Source organism: Saccostrea cucullata, unplaced genomic scaffold (assembly GCF_032062105.1).
Source record: "Saccostrea cucullata isolate Sc308-1 unplaced genomic scaffold, CSIRO_AGI_Scuc_v1 ctg305, whole genome shotgun sequence".
Taxonomy (NCBI): domain Eukaryota; kingdom Metazoa; phylum Mollusca; class Bivalvia; order Ostreida; family Ostreidae; genus Saccostrea; species Saccostrea cuccullata.
The window spans coordinates 833,495-850,600 of record NW_026938238.1 but is presented as its reverse complement, the minus strand read 5'-3'; the positions used below and the strand labels follow the sequence as shown (position 1 = coordinate 850,600).

The window sequence follows — 17,106 nt, the reverse complement described above, 5'->3', positions numbered from 1 at the left end:
AATTCTTTTGAAAAATTATTTACAGATAATTAGGAGTCCTTAATAGAAGGACAATCTTTTTATTTTAAAGGAAACGCTTGGTCATTGTTATTTTCATCAAAACAGACATGCTATAGATATTTTATGGTAAATCTAGAAGAGTTCTGTTATCAAGATATTTTAAAAGTGACTACAGTAAATTTTCGGGTATTTGTTTCAACAATATCTCAAGGACTACTGGCATGTAAGAGTGTACATAAATCGTTCAGGTGTTGATTAAAAGACAGATTTAAGTATGTTTACCTGTACCTAGGTTGACCAGCTGATAACGGGGGTTTTTATTGCATATGACGAAAACGGCTAAAGGAATCCCCGATATCATACTCTTTCTGTTAAGTTTGTACTTGTATTACATAGAAGGAAGATGATACATATAGTGATTAGGAGTTTTATACTCCTATCCTTATGGATGATAGCTAATGGGCATTCACATAAAGGTAAAGGTACTAATAAAGGTAATAATTTTTATTATTTATTTATAATTTTAATAAATTGCTACCTAATATATATCGAAAATCTTTAGATATTATAATCTTATCTAAAATACAAACGGAAACTGTTAAATGTCGTTCCGGTGTTTTATCTGTCCAAACTGCTCACATGACGAGCAGAGAGATCGAAGACTCTGAGCTAGCGAAGTTGTGTAAATAAAGATATACTAGTATATGATAAGCAAAATATAAGGGATAATATGTTTGAAGTTAAAACAATTGAATGAGTAACGTTTGGTCTATAAACATCATAAGTAAGAAAAAGAAACAGAAAATTAACAGAGGCAGACAATTACTGAGTATCGTGTTATTTGGCTTTCTATGAATATGAACGGAATATCAAAAAGTGTCTTATTTAGTGAAATTGATATTGTCCTAGTTTATCTGGAGGATTACTGTGGGAAGACCTTAAACATCCAAGGGTCCTGGACCCGTCTAAAGCTGACCAGAAGGGATGAATATCCTGACAATTTTAACTGCACGGCCTCTATTGTAACCTCCGAAATGACGTACTCGGGAAATCCCTCGCGCCTGATGGTGGTTATCCACAAACTGGAGACCATATGTCCAGGAGATAAACTTAGACTGCTGGATGGAAACACGTCTACCCCTCTGAAAGGTTTGAAATAGAATACTGCTTACGATGTTATGTTTACCCAATTCTTTCTACATAATGGGTATATACAGTTATACTTATTTAGTATATTTAATTAGCAGGCGGGCTACTCACATATAAGTTAATTGATGCCACAGGTTACTGAGTATTTGACAATCTTGTTTAAATTCAACATATCTAAATTATATGATCGTAACAATGAGCTTTTCAGCATATAAAACTTATCACTTGGTTTTATTTCGGCTGACTTGTTTCATACCAATTGTTAGGCATTTGTTTTAATGTAAAATTTGACTAACAGAATGCACTGTCTGTTTGATCGATGCATGGGGCTGACGATGGGAGTGACGAGTCAACAGCTGGGAAATCTTACTACTCCTAGGCACCTGTGTCTATCTCCATAATTTCCGGGGTCCTGTGCACATATTTTTGTAGATTTTATGCCCCCGTAGTCGAAGATACGGGGGAATGTAGTTTTGGTCATGTCCATGAATCTGTCTGTCTGTCTGTTTGTCTGTAAAAAATTTAACCTTGACTATGACTTTTGACTGCATGGATGGGGCCTTAGCTTTCATATTTCACAGGAGTATTCCTTGTGATAAGACTCTTATTTGAGTACCAGCAGATTTGACCTCTTAACCTCGAACTTGCAATATAGCCCACTTTTACAATGAAATACAGAACGTTAATTTTGACCGTAAGTTTTGAACCGTTGGTGCTAGGGCATATACTTAATATGTGTATTAATTGTGATAAGACTTTTCAATTAGTAAAAAATATATTTGACATTTTGACCTTGACCTTTGAGTTTGACCCTTGTAAAAAAAAAACTCGAACCTCGTTTTTTCGCAGATAGTACTAGGGCTTTCATGTATCACTTGTGTATTTTTGTGAAATGCCCTCTCTTGTTACCAGCAATGTTGACCTTTTGACCTTGACCGTGAAGTTTGACTGGCAATTGAGAAACTTCAACCATCGCCATAAGCTGGAATACGGGGTCATCGGTGTTTCACAAAAATATTATTATTTTTTTTTTTTTTTTTTTTTTTAGATTTTATCAATGTTTGTCATATTCGACTTTTTCATTGCTTAATTATTTAAATTTTATTCAGCATTATACTATTGTGGAAAACACGAACCAGAGCAGGCCATGTACACCGTCGCTTCTCAATTAATCGTAAACTTTGAAAGTGACGCTTTTAGAAATGACGACGGATTTGAACTGTACATCACACGTTTCCATTTAGGTAAAAATCTACTGTTTAAAACCCACTTCATGCACTTTATCTACTTAAAGTTTGAAAAGATATTGCTTCTACGGGTAGCCTTGCATAGTGCATTTGAAGCAGTTTACCTTCATACTGTACGTCTGAGGTTATTTGCAGTACTCTGCTGTAGGTATTTGTGGGGATGACGAGTTTCGGTGTGCCAAAGGACCGTGTATCGATAAGTCTCTGCACTGTGACGACCATGACCAATGTGGGGACGACTCGGACGAGTGTGAACGGAAATCCGGACTGGTGGCCGCCATTATTGGAGTCACGTGTTTTGGATCACTACTCACCATCGTCGTTCTATGCTATGTTTGCCCAAAGTATCGCATATTTTGCAACAAATCGGAAACACGTGGACAGATACAACGTAGATCAACGGTATTTTTTTATAATCATGTAGTGTTTTACATCACGAATTCAGTGAAGAGAAATGACGTTTCAATGTGATGTAACTGTCTTAATTTAATCGAAGAGAAAAGAAAAAGAACGAATTATTTCTTCAGATATCGATGAATTAACTTAATTATCTTGCTTATTCATAACAAATCTTTTTATCAACATATTTTACAGAAATGCAGAATTCATTCTATGCCGTTTAACGACACCAAGATGGCGTCACCAGGGATAGTATTGTCTGTGCCACCTTCACTTAAACAGGCACCACCACTTTACACTCTTTCACCACCTGCATATTCGATGGTGGTCAACGATACATCAGTAGATGGAAGCGAAGGAGTGCTGCCAACCAAAACCCCCCTCAACTAGAAAATGTGTGATTTAATTGATTTCTTGTATTTGTTAATTAAGACAGCTTTGACAGACGTTATACTCATGGATGTATAGAATGTTACTTTTGATGATGATGTTGAAAAAGACAAACTGAATACGCTTACAAGTGTTAATTACATACTACATTAAATTACAAATCGTAACATGCTGATGTTAAAATATAATTAGAAGAATTTAAATTAGATGCAAGAAAGAATTTCTAAACCTATCTTTAGTTCACTTAAGTCAAAGACTCGAATGAGCTCTTCTGATCGAATAGTATTCGGCGTCCGTCTGTCGTGTGTTGTATGTTAACTTTTTCACAATTTCAACTTTTTCTCAAAAACTATGGGTCTTGTCACAAAGCATTTTTAGAAAAAGGGACTTTTTAAGTATTCACAGGAAGGATCAAGCCCTCTCTAAGTGGAGAAAAAAAATCAAGAATAAATGAAAACTCTTTCCATGCGGGTAGGATGAGGCCACAACCGGGAGGAGGTTCAAACACTTACATAGGAATATATAGGGAAAATTTTTTAAAATCTTGTCAAGAAATTAAAAGTAATGCCATAATTAGTCCAAGTAAAACAGAAGCATCTTCGGGTAGTGTACATTCTAGTTTGTTCACATCGTGACCCCAATGATTTTACAGGACAACAACAGGGGATCAAAATTTTACATGGGAATATACAGGAAAATTTGAATTAAAAAATCTTCCTAGGAACAGCAGAGCCATCATTACGAAAACCGCAAAGGCTCATTTCTGTGAAGATAAAAAAAATATTTAACTCGTTATAACGAGTTAGTTATTTCCTTATAACGAGAAAATTAACTCGTTATAATGAGCCTGAGAAAACTAACTCGTTATAACAAGATAACTAACTCGGTATAACAAGATAATTATCTCGTTAAAACGAGTTAAATAATATTTTATCTTGTCAAAAATGAGCCTATACAGCTTTCGTACATTATTAATCTTATTATTACAGAAGCATTTTCAGGTAGATTAAATTATTTATATGGAAGCATACTCAAGTAGTGTTGATTGAATACATTTTAGGTATAATTAGCAAATAGAGAAAATACTTTGCAAATAGAGTATATTTTCTTATTAGCCAAAAATGTGATTTTTACAAAATATAAAAACTTCTTGCAAAAAAAAAGAAAGCAAAATGGTCAGAATAAGTCTGATTTTCTTTTTTCTCATTTTACGAATTGTTTGTTAGGTCTCTAGGTCTGTCAAACAACTATCATTAATGCAAACTATTCATGTATTCTACTGGTGAATTTATGCACGGTCTAATAATTTTTTTATATCATTTACTTCTGGGGGTTTTGAGTCAACTGCAAGGAAACCTAATTAAGATATACAGAAACTGTGGTACACATTCCTCCTACAAAACTTCACACAAATTCACTAACCCTGTGGTATTAGGTCACACACTGATTAATTCCCTGCATTTCTCTTAATACAAATACTTTTTTTTTCCTTTATTGGTTCTTGTCTTTATGTGACACAATTCTGAGACTAATCCTCAAACACATAAAACAAAACAAATCAAATGTAACAATTACTGTAAACAATAAAATACATCTAATTGCACCTTTCCTCTATAATACAGTACCCCATTTTGGGGCAATTCGAGGAAAAAATAAAACGTAACATGAATCAGGTGTAAATTGTTTCCTTATAACTTGATATATAGCATATAAAACTACAAGAAATTAAATAAAATGATATGCAAGCAATAAATACACAATTATCTGTATCAAAGATATGGCGTCTCTAGCACTGATAAAATAAAGACATATAAATAAGTACTGAATGACTTCTTAACAATACTCAGCTAAAAACATGACGTGATTCTATTTCAAAACATTTCATTCATAAGAGATTCTTTTAATCATCAGATAATGAAAACTCTTGATTATTCAAAGTGTGGATATTTTGTACTTGCTGAACAAAGTAATATGGTTTACCGGAAGGATAAGTTCAAATTTTCAATCATTTTCAGATAAAGACACTACCTATTAAAATAGTTTTATACGAAATAAAAATTAAGTTTGGATGTTTCTTTGTGTCTGGCTCTCATTAGACAAGTTCATAGCAAAGATGAATTCCTAGAGCAAAGCGACATTTATTTTTCTCTCAACTCTCAATAACAAATTAAAGCCTGGATACAAAAAAATTAAGAACACAAGGAAACAGTTTCTGTCACCTCTGGTTTTACTCTAACTACATGTCACACTATGTAAAACTAAATATTGCAATGCACAAAAAAGCTTTTTTTTTTCAAGTATCTATAACAATCTGAAAAAAAATCATATTTTTTCATCTTTCTAGGTGATATGTAACCCTTTTTAACCCCCTTTCCCCAAAGTCACATAAATTTCATTCAATCAAAATTAAATGAGGCATTTTTAAAAATCATCTTTCAATGAATGAGGTAATCATTTGTTCATCAATGCATGGTATGAGCACTTTTATGTAGCTAATAATACCCATAATCATGGTATAAAGAGTATGAATCAAAAAATTGTTCCCATTTTATTTAAGCCAAAAACATAAAAAGGTCATCTAAAGCCATAATATCACAATGTATAACTTGATTTCATATAGAGAAAGGTTAAAGTGCTGTAAACCAATATCATTTGTGTCATCTTTTATTCCCGATTCATCTGCTTAAAATGAATCTGTGGAAATTAATTTTCGCTACTTAGGAAACATTCTCTACAAATACTACGGAAAATTATGGGTTCATGGCAATTAATATTTGCAAACTCACCTCAGTTGCAGAACTCACGAATATTTAACGCACACGAATAAAAGTTGGTTTACAGGATTTAAAAATTTTCAATATTTTGAAATAAAACAAACAGGTGATGATGGAGTGTGACATAAAAACCCTTAAAACATGATGAGCTACATGTAACTGGACGTAACACAGAAACCTTGAGACACTGGGAAGCCCAAATTCAAATAAAACAAACTAAAAACTTAATGCTTCTTCACAAAATACATTTAATGACCTTTTCCCACACACTTTCTGTTCAATTACTTCCTGGAAGTCAAAAAAAAGACTTCATATGTCTGTATTCTGAACTTTACATAAAAATAATAATATCGTTCATTCATGAAAAGGTCAAACTTAACATTTAAAAAAATATTTTTAAAAAACCAATTAAGATATTGGTAAAGAATAATAAAAGCAGTATACATGTTTATATATAAATACATTTTTATCTTCTACAATGGATAAAACACAAAATAAATGTACATCATAAATAATTCAGCAAACAAAGAAACATTGACTTCAGAAGGTTTCCCATTTAAATAAAAATCAACCTTCATTGACACATAAAAATGCCTAATACATATCCACGCATTGTCATGCATTTGTTCAAAGCTGTCCACATTAATTCCTTGGTTTACTATTTAATGGTGGAGAACTGGATCTCATCGTAGGCGGGGGGAGCAGTGGGCGGGGCTGTAGGTGAAGGCATGGCAGCATTGACCTGATTGACCTGGGCTGTGTAGTCATACACTGGGTAGGCAGGGGTCCAGTTAGCTAGGGGGGCGGCATTATCCTCATCCTCCTCACCCCCCTCCAGTCTGATGGGCCCTGACACACACTCCGAATAAGAAGGGGGAGCTGCAAAACAAAGAGTGTGCAAAAGATTGCTTTTATCTCTAAAAATTTGTATTCACTTGAACAAAATTGTGTTCCAATATTCAACTTTTGTTTTCATCTTTTACACAATTTATATTTTTACATGTACCTAAACTGATACCTACTTTATGATTAACAAATATAACCTTAAAATAAAAATGAAGGTTTCAACTGAAGAAGAAAAAATATGTCTTTTTATGTTTTGTTTTCACACACAGTGTTAAAAATTATATCTAAAATGAAATAAAATATCTCAATAAAACTTAGTCCCCTTCACCCAAAGATTGATGAATTTAAGCTGTGGTTCTGAGTAAGGTGTTGAGAATGTTATAAATTACCAGACACACAGCACAACAGAAATGTGAACATTGGACACTCTTTATTAAATCAGAAAAGCTCACATAAGCCTTTGGCTTACGTGAACTAAAAAAAATTAAGAAACACGAAAGGCAAACATATGAGAATAGTAATTGTTCCACTTGCTCTGAAGAAAAAATTTCAACAGATGCACATTTATTTTCTACATTAAAGTATATAAGGGTTCATTGATACACTTACCATCAGGATAGGGAGCCATGAGTGAGAAGTCCTGATTTTCTACCGGTGGGGGATAATCCTGGACCTCTGGGGCTGTGGGGACTGGCTGGGTGACCTGGGAGGATATGTTTCTCAATGGAATACTCCCTATGATGACTGTATTATCCAAGGAGATTGTATTCCAACCAGTGGATATTTTAAACTACAGGAAATATTAATAGTTTAAAAAAAAAACTATCTAGCGTAAATATCAACTGAGAATGTTCATATACTATGAAATTACATGTACAGTGTTAAGGTAATATCTATAATGTTATATTAAGGTATGTCACTCGTCATCTTTTTAGAAAAGTTCACATAGAACCTCTTATGTCAAAACTTTTTATCATAATTCAATTTTTATAACATATTTGAATTAAACAATGTATATTATTCAAGATTCAAGGAAAAAACTGCTCAAAAATCCTCAAAGAAGCAAGATTTACGAGGGACTATTTCTTGTGGTGGAAGGATATTTAGCAGAAAATTCTGCAAATCTGAACATTTATTAAATTTAACATATTGGAACTTAAGTCTCACATACTTTTACTCGTAGAATATTTTCCGTTAAGATATGCTAGGAATATTTAATATAGGTCTCAATTTGTATTTTTAGAACAAAATTTACACCTTCCCTCAACAAACTTTGACAAGAAATGAAGATATGCTAAGGAAGTCAAGATAAAATTTGCACCGTTTTTCGTCTGAAAATCACACGTTTTGACCAATATTTCAAAATTAACATCACTGACCCCATCTTTTTCTTTCATTATTTTAAACTACTCAATACTTGTGACTGATCAACACTTAAGTCGTAAAAAGTTTGATATAACAAAATATTTTATTGCCTGTATAGATTTTTAATACCCAAAATATATAATTTTTTTTAGTGCAAAAAGGTCACACAATAATTTATGAGAATTAATTTGCAAGATTTGTTCAATGATAAATATTATTCAAACTATTTTAGGTAAAATAAGATTACATTTATTGCCATGTTTACATTTTATAAAATATTATAAAGCTTAAAGTAATTAACCAAAGGGTTAAAATTTAAGTGCAAAAAGGTCACCTTAATTGTACCGTAGCTCAGTTAGACGCGCACTGACCCCCTCTTTTCTCTGCGATTTTGAGTCATACTATATGAGTACTTATCCAAAATATACTTCTCAAAAAATCCTTGATTTAACAAATTTCACGAGTGACATACCTTAAGTGCTTTCTGTGTTTGCAAATACAAAGAGTCAAGCATTCTAAATGTCTGTGATATTATTAACTTACTTACAGTAAGTTAATACTTAACATCTATGGAGATACATGTACCAACAAAAGTTTGCACTGAACATCTATGATGTTACCCTATTACCTACAATAAGTGTATATGTATGACTATGATGTACTTACTGTTAGAGTATACTGAATGTCTATGATGTTGCAGCCTTTTAAGTAGGAAGGAGGGAGGGAGGGGACAGGCATTGCCCGGGTAAAGACCTGATGCTGCCCCGCCCCCACTGCCAATGTTCGATTCACGTACAGTGTGTAAGTCTCACTCTTAGTTTTGTACTTTGGATTGCCAGAGGAAAACAAACTGTTAGAAAATCCTGTGTAAGTCACATCCTGAAAAGAAAATCAAGGTTATCTACAACAACAAAAAAGAAGCAATTCCAGCACAAATTAAATGGCAAAAGATTAAGACTGTCAAATAAAGGATATGTTTACAATAGAAAATACCAGTTAGCCTAGGATCTTGAAGCAACTTAGACTTGAGCCAAAATTTTAAAAATCTGACCTGTATAAGTTCTACACTCCAGGCCTGCACAGGATTCTCACTCTTGTTGTTAATGTCCATCTCTACAACAATAGGTTCCCCAGGGACAAAACCCGACTTATTCACCTTCATCTGAGCAATTATCTCCCCTTCTGAGCAACAACACCCTGATATTTCTTGTCTCCTGTACTGCATGATTGGCATCTGAATGACACAAAATTTAACTGTACCGCATTTATGTCAAAGTTACAATAATATCCATACCTTTCTCAAGTGACATATGGAACACTAACGACACAGATTTCAATCGCAGGGGGAATAAGGAAGCATACAAAATATTCTACCTTGGCTAAATCAGTGCTGCATTATGACGTCATAGTAGGCAAGATGACGTCAATTTTAGAAATCAGGTTTTCAGAATATTGGTATTTAGCGATGTAATTTAACTCTAGAAAATGATTAGAAACGTGTAAACATTAACAAAAATAAAATGTTTTTATTTTCTTATGCTGTAACAGTTATTATGATTGAAATCTACCACCGATGACGTCATATGTGTACATCGAGTAACTTGGAAATTGATCATGTCTTGTAAAGAGAATTTGGCTAAGACGGCATGTTCAAAGATACGTAAACTGGAGTTTAAAAGGAAATATCGGAAATACTGTGTTAAATTCATATGGAGTTCAATTAATTAAACAGGTATGCTAATTTATTTTCATCAATTATATTCTCTTTCGAAGACAGTCAGCTATATTAAGTATCCCGGTCGGCCTATCGTCTGTCATTCTTGACCAAAAAATGCAACAGAACAACAATAAGCTGGATATTTCAAAACATACGATTTGTACAGATTGAAAGTTTGCATTTTGACATACTTGGAAAGTGCTGCTAGAATCCCGAGTTAAGCATGGTTGTACGAAAAATCTCGATTCATATGTATAAAATTCAAAACAAAGGGTAAGGTTTCGTGCGAATGTGTGGAATAAATATTTTACGGACATGATAGTTGGATTTTAGCAGCACTTTTTAGACAAAATAGATGTTTTTCAGCTATATTACATACTAAAAGAAATTATCAAACTCCGGGGTATTGTTGTTCTGTAAGCCTTTTTATTAAGGACAATTTTGCTATTAATAGAAGTCACGTGATGTCGTGGCGGTGATGCACGTCTTTGCGTTAGACACGCTTTTACCTGTATGCAATAGTAAATAACAGTTACGTTTATCAGTGGTTTTGGTAATTTATTAAACTAAATTTTCTTCAAAAAGTCTAAATTTTCCGAGAAATTACTTATATGCTTCCTTAACATACCCGCGATGATTTCTTCAATGTTCAAACAGCTGTTTGCTAAAATCTTTATATATTATTGCCACTACCAGTACATGGAGAGTCAACAGGATACATTATTTTGAGAAACTTTCTGCATAGCAGGTTTGTGCATAGACCCAATGACTCGGAAATTTTCCCATTTAAAATAACATAATCCCCTGGTTATTCTGGCAATGTTCTCTCAACCACCACCAAAGAAGGAATCCAAAACAGGCTTCTACTTTGAAAATATCACCTTCTATTTTGATATTTATAAACACTGTATAGTATAAATTTCACAAGCTTTAAATCTGCTGCTACTCTTACCACTGAATCAGGGAAAGCGTTGAGATCTAGATGATTAATGACAGTGAATGGTAGAACCACATTCTCATCTGCCTTCCATGGCCTTGCTATCTGCCCCTGAAGGGTGTATCTCACATAGCCCTTCCTGCCCTCAAATGATGAGGGAAGCTCCCCAGCAGTATTGAGGGGGATAGCAAAGGGGTACACATGGTCCCCTGCCTCTAGAGTCTGAGCCTGGGTTTGAGATCCTAAATAAAAATTATTATATTCAAGATATTCACACGTCATACATGTTTCTAGTATTAGTAAAGCTAAGTGAATATATATTATGTTGTTTATAAATTAATATCTTTTACATTAATAATACCTACCTCCAAACAAGTAGAGCTTGTAATTGACATAAGTTTCTTTGGCTGTAAATTCCCTCTTGTCATTATCTGATCTACGATCAAACTTACATTTTGCTTTTCCTAATACATAGACACTGATGCCTACAAAAATCATCATTTTTAACAAACATATCTACACATGCATTTTTATATTGCAATGTTTGCCCCCACATCAAATTTTGAAAACTTCCTGACAATAAATTGTACAGAAATATAAGCAGAAAATTGCAAATTTTTATATCCTTTTTCACAAATTTTCACAATTTAAGCTTTAGAAAATGACATATTTATTATCATTCTACACATTATATCAAAATATTTATCCTGAACACACATGCGCTCGGTGAAAAATATAGACGAAATATGTACATTTTTCTGCAAAATTCATAAAAAAATGAAATTTACGTCATATTTGTGACGTCATTACGTTTATATGACGTCATTACTTATGAAATTATTCAGTGCTTTGAAGTCAGCATATACTCCCCTGTTTAAGGACTTAATTAAATATTACTCCATCAAAGTTTGATTTTGGGGGGCAAATGTTGGTTAATACCGCATATAGTTCTTTAAACAAATTTACATCAGAATATGTTTATCATTCAATGCATGAAATTTAGCACTGCTTTACATGATTTTATGTTGTCTCATTAAGGACCGTATTCAAGTGAGAAACTAATAACCTCATTGTTAAAAAATTCATAATTTAACTTGCAAATGTTTGAAAGCAACTAATAAATGAGCTACAAACAAGTTTAGGTTTCAAATGCTTACTTTGAATTTTGAGTGAATGGGAAACATTTATGTATACTGTGCCCCTAAGATCTGTCCCTGATAACACCACTATATTACTGCTAGTCTGACCGTCCACGTGAATCTCAAATCTCTGTATTTTCATTTCCCACTTAAATTGTTAAATGTTAATCACCATCTTGGGGTAGTTACCTGAAAAAAATTGATTGCATGTATTAAAAACATGCATTATGTCTTCATTTCAAATTGATTGTACTTACTATATTTCTAAACACCTTTTATAAATAAAACTTTCAGTCACCAGTAGTTGAAAGTTGAGATTTCAAAAAGTGAACTTAATATCATTATTAATGACAAAGATATACATGTTATACAAGCACTTTCCTTTCTATCCATAGATGCAATAAAAAAAAAGCTTCAAAATTGAATATCACACCTTTATCACTTATGAAGAACAGTTCCAAATTTATTGATACAGTCACACTGACAATGAAAATGTCAAAGATTTTGGACTAAAATTACTTTTTAAATCAGCAATTTTTTAAATCAGCAATTTTGCATCAATAACTCAATCATGTTTCATTTTCTAGGAGATAAGATCAAAGCAATGTGGTAACTTAAGTAACCTATTTGTAATCTATACAATTTAAAAAAAATTACTTCATGACTCTTAACAATGTAATTAAAATTAAACGTAAGATTCCCTCGCATACTCGCTACACTAATATCTAACAACATCCCATAGAGGGTCACATCAGAGGTCAAATTCGGAACAACTCTAGACTTATTCGTTTCAACACTCTATGATGTTTTTGCAGGCGACGATTTGATTGGTTGATAGAGTTTGAACTCTGACGTGACTCTCGATGGGATGTTGTTAGATGTTAGTGAAGTGAGTACACGAGCGGATCTAACATCTAATTTTAATTAGATTGGTACTCTTAAATTACAGGTTTTTGAGACAATTTTTATGCATTTACCCCCTCCATTCTCCAAAATCAACACTCCAAATTTTGCAGTGCAACTTACTGCTTAACACAATTAAAAAAAAAACAAATCTGACCTTTTATAAAGAATTCAGATGTGCATTGACAATGAATTGTATTTCTTTTTTCAAGGAAAAGTACTTGTAAAAGTAAGTAAAAAGGAGCAGCTTTTATGTTTAAATAATAGTATCTATGTAGCTATTAATTTCTACGCAGGTACATAAGGCGTCGGAAGCAAATCGAAAGTGGAGGGGGGGGGGCTAATCCACCAAACAAGGAAAACCCCAATTTTCAATATCTATATATACTGTATATATTTGCGAAAAAGTGGAGGTGGGCTAAGCCCCCCTCACCCGGTTCCGACGCCTATGGGTAGTAATAGTTTTTGGACTGGACATAATAGTCACTGGTCATTACAGTATACAATAAATCCTTGTGTTTAGGTGATGAATTCATCATACCGTTGTATTACCTTTAAAACCAACATTTGATATTTGAGAAAATGAAAAGGGAGTGTCCGAATTTTGGGGATAAACAAAATATACTTACCACATGTTTTTTAATATAGTTTGCGTAATATGTTCCAAATACTTTTTTACGATTTATAGATTTTTTTTTGGATTAATCACATAGGAAGCTTGTAAAGGGAACTAAACTTCAGAGCCTATTACGCATTGCTTTCAAATATCCGGAATGATGTCTTATAAGCTAGTGTTGGGGTTTGTTTATGTTTCTTTAATTCTTTTATTCACATTTTTTTTTTTACATTATTATTTACATTGAAGTTATTATATTTATATACAATATGATGTATAAATAAATAGACAAAGAAATCCTAGAAGGTGTGGAAAAGAACAAATCGATCAAAGCCATTCTTGATATATGTCACAGTCAAATCACGGAAACAGGACAATATTGGAGTAGGGCCTAACACCTCTTAAAGACAAAGGGCATTTAATTAAAGACAGCAAAGAGGGCATTTAATTAAAGACAAAAAAAAGCAAAGCTCCGAGACAATTTTCATCATGCAGTCTTTATAAACTGGAGAAAGTAAACAAACATCAACCTTAAAGCAGGAATAAATAGAATCATCATTAGAGAAGAAGATATGGTAAAACTGCTGAGAAACATCAATCAATCAAAAGCAGATCGATCTGATCTAACATCCCAAACAAAGTCCTAGAACAATGTGCAGACCACATACATGTAGCACAATCACTGTCGCTCATATACCAGAACTCTCTAGATCTACTGGGAATCTGGGAATACTGGGGATCTACCGAAAGACTGGCTCAGCTTAAATATATCGATAATGGCCATCAGGTGGACATAGCAATTTCTCCAAAGCATTCGACACTGTTCCCCATGATAGACTCCTTCACAAACTTAACCAATATAGGATACGAAGGGACATTAACACCTAGCTTACAAACTTTTAAATCTTAAAAAAAAAATGACAATGAGGGTCCAATATTTTTCCTCTGCCACATAAACGACCTACCCGATGCTGTAAAAATCACCAGTACGGCTTTTTGCCGATGATTGTCTTTTGTACAGAGAAATCAAATCCAGTAAAGATCGGAGCATACTACAAAAGGACCTCAACCAACAGGAAAAGTAGGCATCGGACTGGGGAATGAGATTCAATGCAAAAAAATGTAAGTTATATACTACGAAAAAAATTAATAGCCAATACACCCTTGAAAACCACACTCTAGAACAGTCACCAAAAGGTATCAAATCCTTACCCAGGATTACAAATATCCGAAGACCTTAAATGGAAAGAGCATATAAGTAACATCTCAAATAATGCTAACGCCACCTTAGGTTTCCTCTAAGAAGGCTCAGGTGAACTAAATAGAAGTTTTGGATAGACGTTTTCAATTCTCTGTCAAGAGGTAAAATTTGTCCGTTGTCTGTCGTCGTCGTTGTTGTCTTTGGCGTCGTTGTTGTCGTAAACTTTTCACATTTTCATCTCCTTCTTTAAGACCATTGGGCCAGTTTCAACCATACTTGCCACAAAGTATCCTTGAGTGTAGGGGATTCAAGCTTGTTCAAATGAAGAGCCACGCCTTCTTTCAAGGGGAGATAATTATGAATCATTGATAAATTGATGGTATCTTTTAAATTCTCAAGAACCGGTGGACCAGGAAAGATGAAACTCGTGTGGAAGCATCCTCATATTGTGTGAATTCAAATTTCTTCAGTTCATGACCCCCAGGGGTAGGATGGGACCACAATTGGGTATCAAAGTTAAACATTGGAATACACAGAATTTTTTTTAAAAAAATCTTCTCAAGAAACAGTGGGCCTGGAAAGATGAAACTCATGTAGAAGCATCCTCTGGTAGTGAAGATTCAAATTTGTTAAAATTATGACCCCCAGGGGTAGGATGGGACCACAATGGAGTATCAGTGTTTAACATAGGAATACATAAGAAAAACCTTTAAAAATATTTTTTCTCAAAGACAGTAAAGCCATGATTGGTCATACACTGTAGTTACTTAGTATATGGAAGCTTCATCAGAAAATCTACATTTAAGTTTGTTGAAATCATGACCCTCAGGGGTAAGGGGAACCATGGGGGACAAAAGTTTAACATAGGAATACATAGAAAAAAATCTTTTAAATTCTTTTTCTCAAGAAGAACAAAGCCATGACTAGTCATAGTAATATGGAAGCATCCGTGTAATGAAGATTCAAGTTTGTTCAAATCATGACCTCTGCAAGGCAGGGGCCATTATGGGTGATCAAAGTAGGATTACATAGAAAATAATCTTTAGAATTCTTCTTCTTGAGAACAGCAAAGTTTTGATTGGTTATACAATGTACTTATATGGAAGCATCCTCGGGTAGTGTAGATTCAAGGGTGTTCAAATCATGACCCACGGGGGTAGAGTGGGGCCAGAATGGTTGATCAAGGTTTTACAGAGGAATACATGAGAAAAATCATTAAAATTCTTCACAAAGACGTGATTGATCGATTTAAAAGCACCAAAAAGGTATTGTAGATTTTTTGTTCAAATCATTCAGGGGAATAGAGGAGCCATTTAAGTTGATCGCAACAAAGAAATATAAAGACTTTGGCTATATATAAAAGTTTTCATAAACAGCAAAGATATCTTGTGTCATATTAATTCAAAAGCATTCTTAAGAAACGTAGATTAAGTTTGTTCACCCCCCCCTCCATCGAACCCACTTTTATAATAAATTTTAACTTTTCAATATTGAACTGGTTTTTGCTTTTACCTAGCACATTGTTCTTTTTTTTCTCAGAAAGTGTGTGACATAATCAATCACATAGTTTATTAAGTTAAATTTTGGGATGTAGTGTTACATATCCCTATTTGTAGAAATGAGATAATTTAGTTGTAGTACTAATACTAGTATCTTATCCTTTTCCACATCAAAAGGGTAAATGTAGCTGTTCCCCGGTTAAGATTGTAATTTATTTGGCAATAACATTTCATCACTAAACTTTTTGTAGCCTATCCACAGTTATATGAGTTTTGGGCTTAATCAATGTATAACCTGGCCATGGACATACGTACATTTTAAAAAAATTGTGTTTCTGTAAAGTATTCTTTAGTGCCATGGAGGATAAGAGATCTGCCATCGGTTAATTAAGATTTTTTTCATCAGTGTTGACATGTTTATACCTTTAATATTTTTGTTTAATCTAATTGGATTGCTAATATTTCTGCACATATAATGAATATGCAAGGGGACAAGGGATCTTCCTGTCTGTAACCCAATAGATGTTAATTCTATTAGAGAGACTACCATCTTAATTATTGCAGATGAAATATATTGAGATAACGAACAGTCTTCACTCTCAAAAGTCCATTAAACAATACAAAATTGGAACAGAGCAAACACTGACCTCCAAAACATCAGATGTGGGATCAAGTGCCATGGAGGATGTAGCTTTCCCTGCCAACATTGACACCCGCCGTGTGCTCCTTGTCATGATCGGGAAATAATGGGGAAATCCGTTGTCAATTCAGTGTATAAATAATGGACTAACAATCAGTATGAAAAATGTCAGTCAGCATCTGACTCAATGATAATTGTATTTACTGACAAGGTCATTGTATCAACCATAGAACTTACGAAATGATGACTTTAAACGAGACTGCTGATATGAAACGGATGGAGGA

The 17,106-nt window shown here is 33.5% G+C and overlaps 2 protein-coding genes across 4 annotated transcripts; one reads left to right on the top strand and one right to left on the bottom strand.

The window, feature by feature from the left end:
* The first annotated feature begins 142 nt into the window (after positions 1 to 142).
* On the top strand, positions 143 to 3,328 carry LOC134249703 (uncharacterized). Of its 3 annotated transcripts, none has more exons than XM_062732050.1 (5): positions 143 to 494; positions 910 to 1,149; positions 2,259 to 2,393; positions 2,545 to 2,798; positions 3,030 to 3,328. In XM_062732050.1, the coding sequence occupies exons 1-5, from the start codon at positions 404 to 406 to the stop codon at positions 3,183 to 3,185; spliced, it is 876 nt and encodes a 291-aa protein (XP_062588034.1). In that variant the 5' UTR covers positions 143 to 403; the 3' UTR covers positions 3,186 to 3,328. The 3 variants fall into 3 exon arrangements, with proteins under 3 accessions (XP_062588034.1, XP_062588033.1, XP_062588032.1); XM_062732049.1 differs by having other exon boundaries at positions 145 to 476; positions 2,991 to 3,327; XM_062732048.1 differs by having other exon boundaries at positions 146 to 494; positions 2,991 to 3,326.
* Positions 3,329 to 4,534: 1,206 nt separating this feature from the next.
* On the bottom strand, positions 4,535 to 13,586 carry LOC134249702 (arrestin domain-containing protein 3-like). The gene is made up of 8 exons (XM_062732047.1): positions 13,496 to 13,586; positions 11,982 to 12,152; positions 11,190 to 11,309; positions 10,840 to 11,066; positions 9,222 to 9,404; positions 8,837 to 9,049; positions 7,415 to 7,595; positions 4,535 to 6,838 (listed from the first exon to the last, which is right to left on the bottom strand). Exons 2-8 carry the CDS (start codon positions 12,103 to 12,105, stop codon positions 6,618 to 6,620), a joined length of 1,269 nt encoding a protein of 422 aa, XP_062588031.1. The 5' UTR covers positions 12,106 to 12,152; positions 13,496 to 13,586; the 3' UTR covers positions 4,535 to 6,617.
* Between the last annotated feature and the right edge of the window lie 3,520 nt (positions 13,587 to 17,106).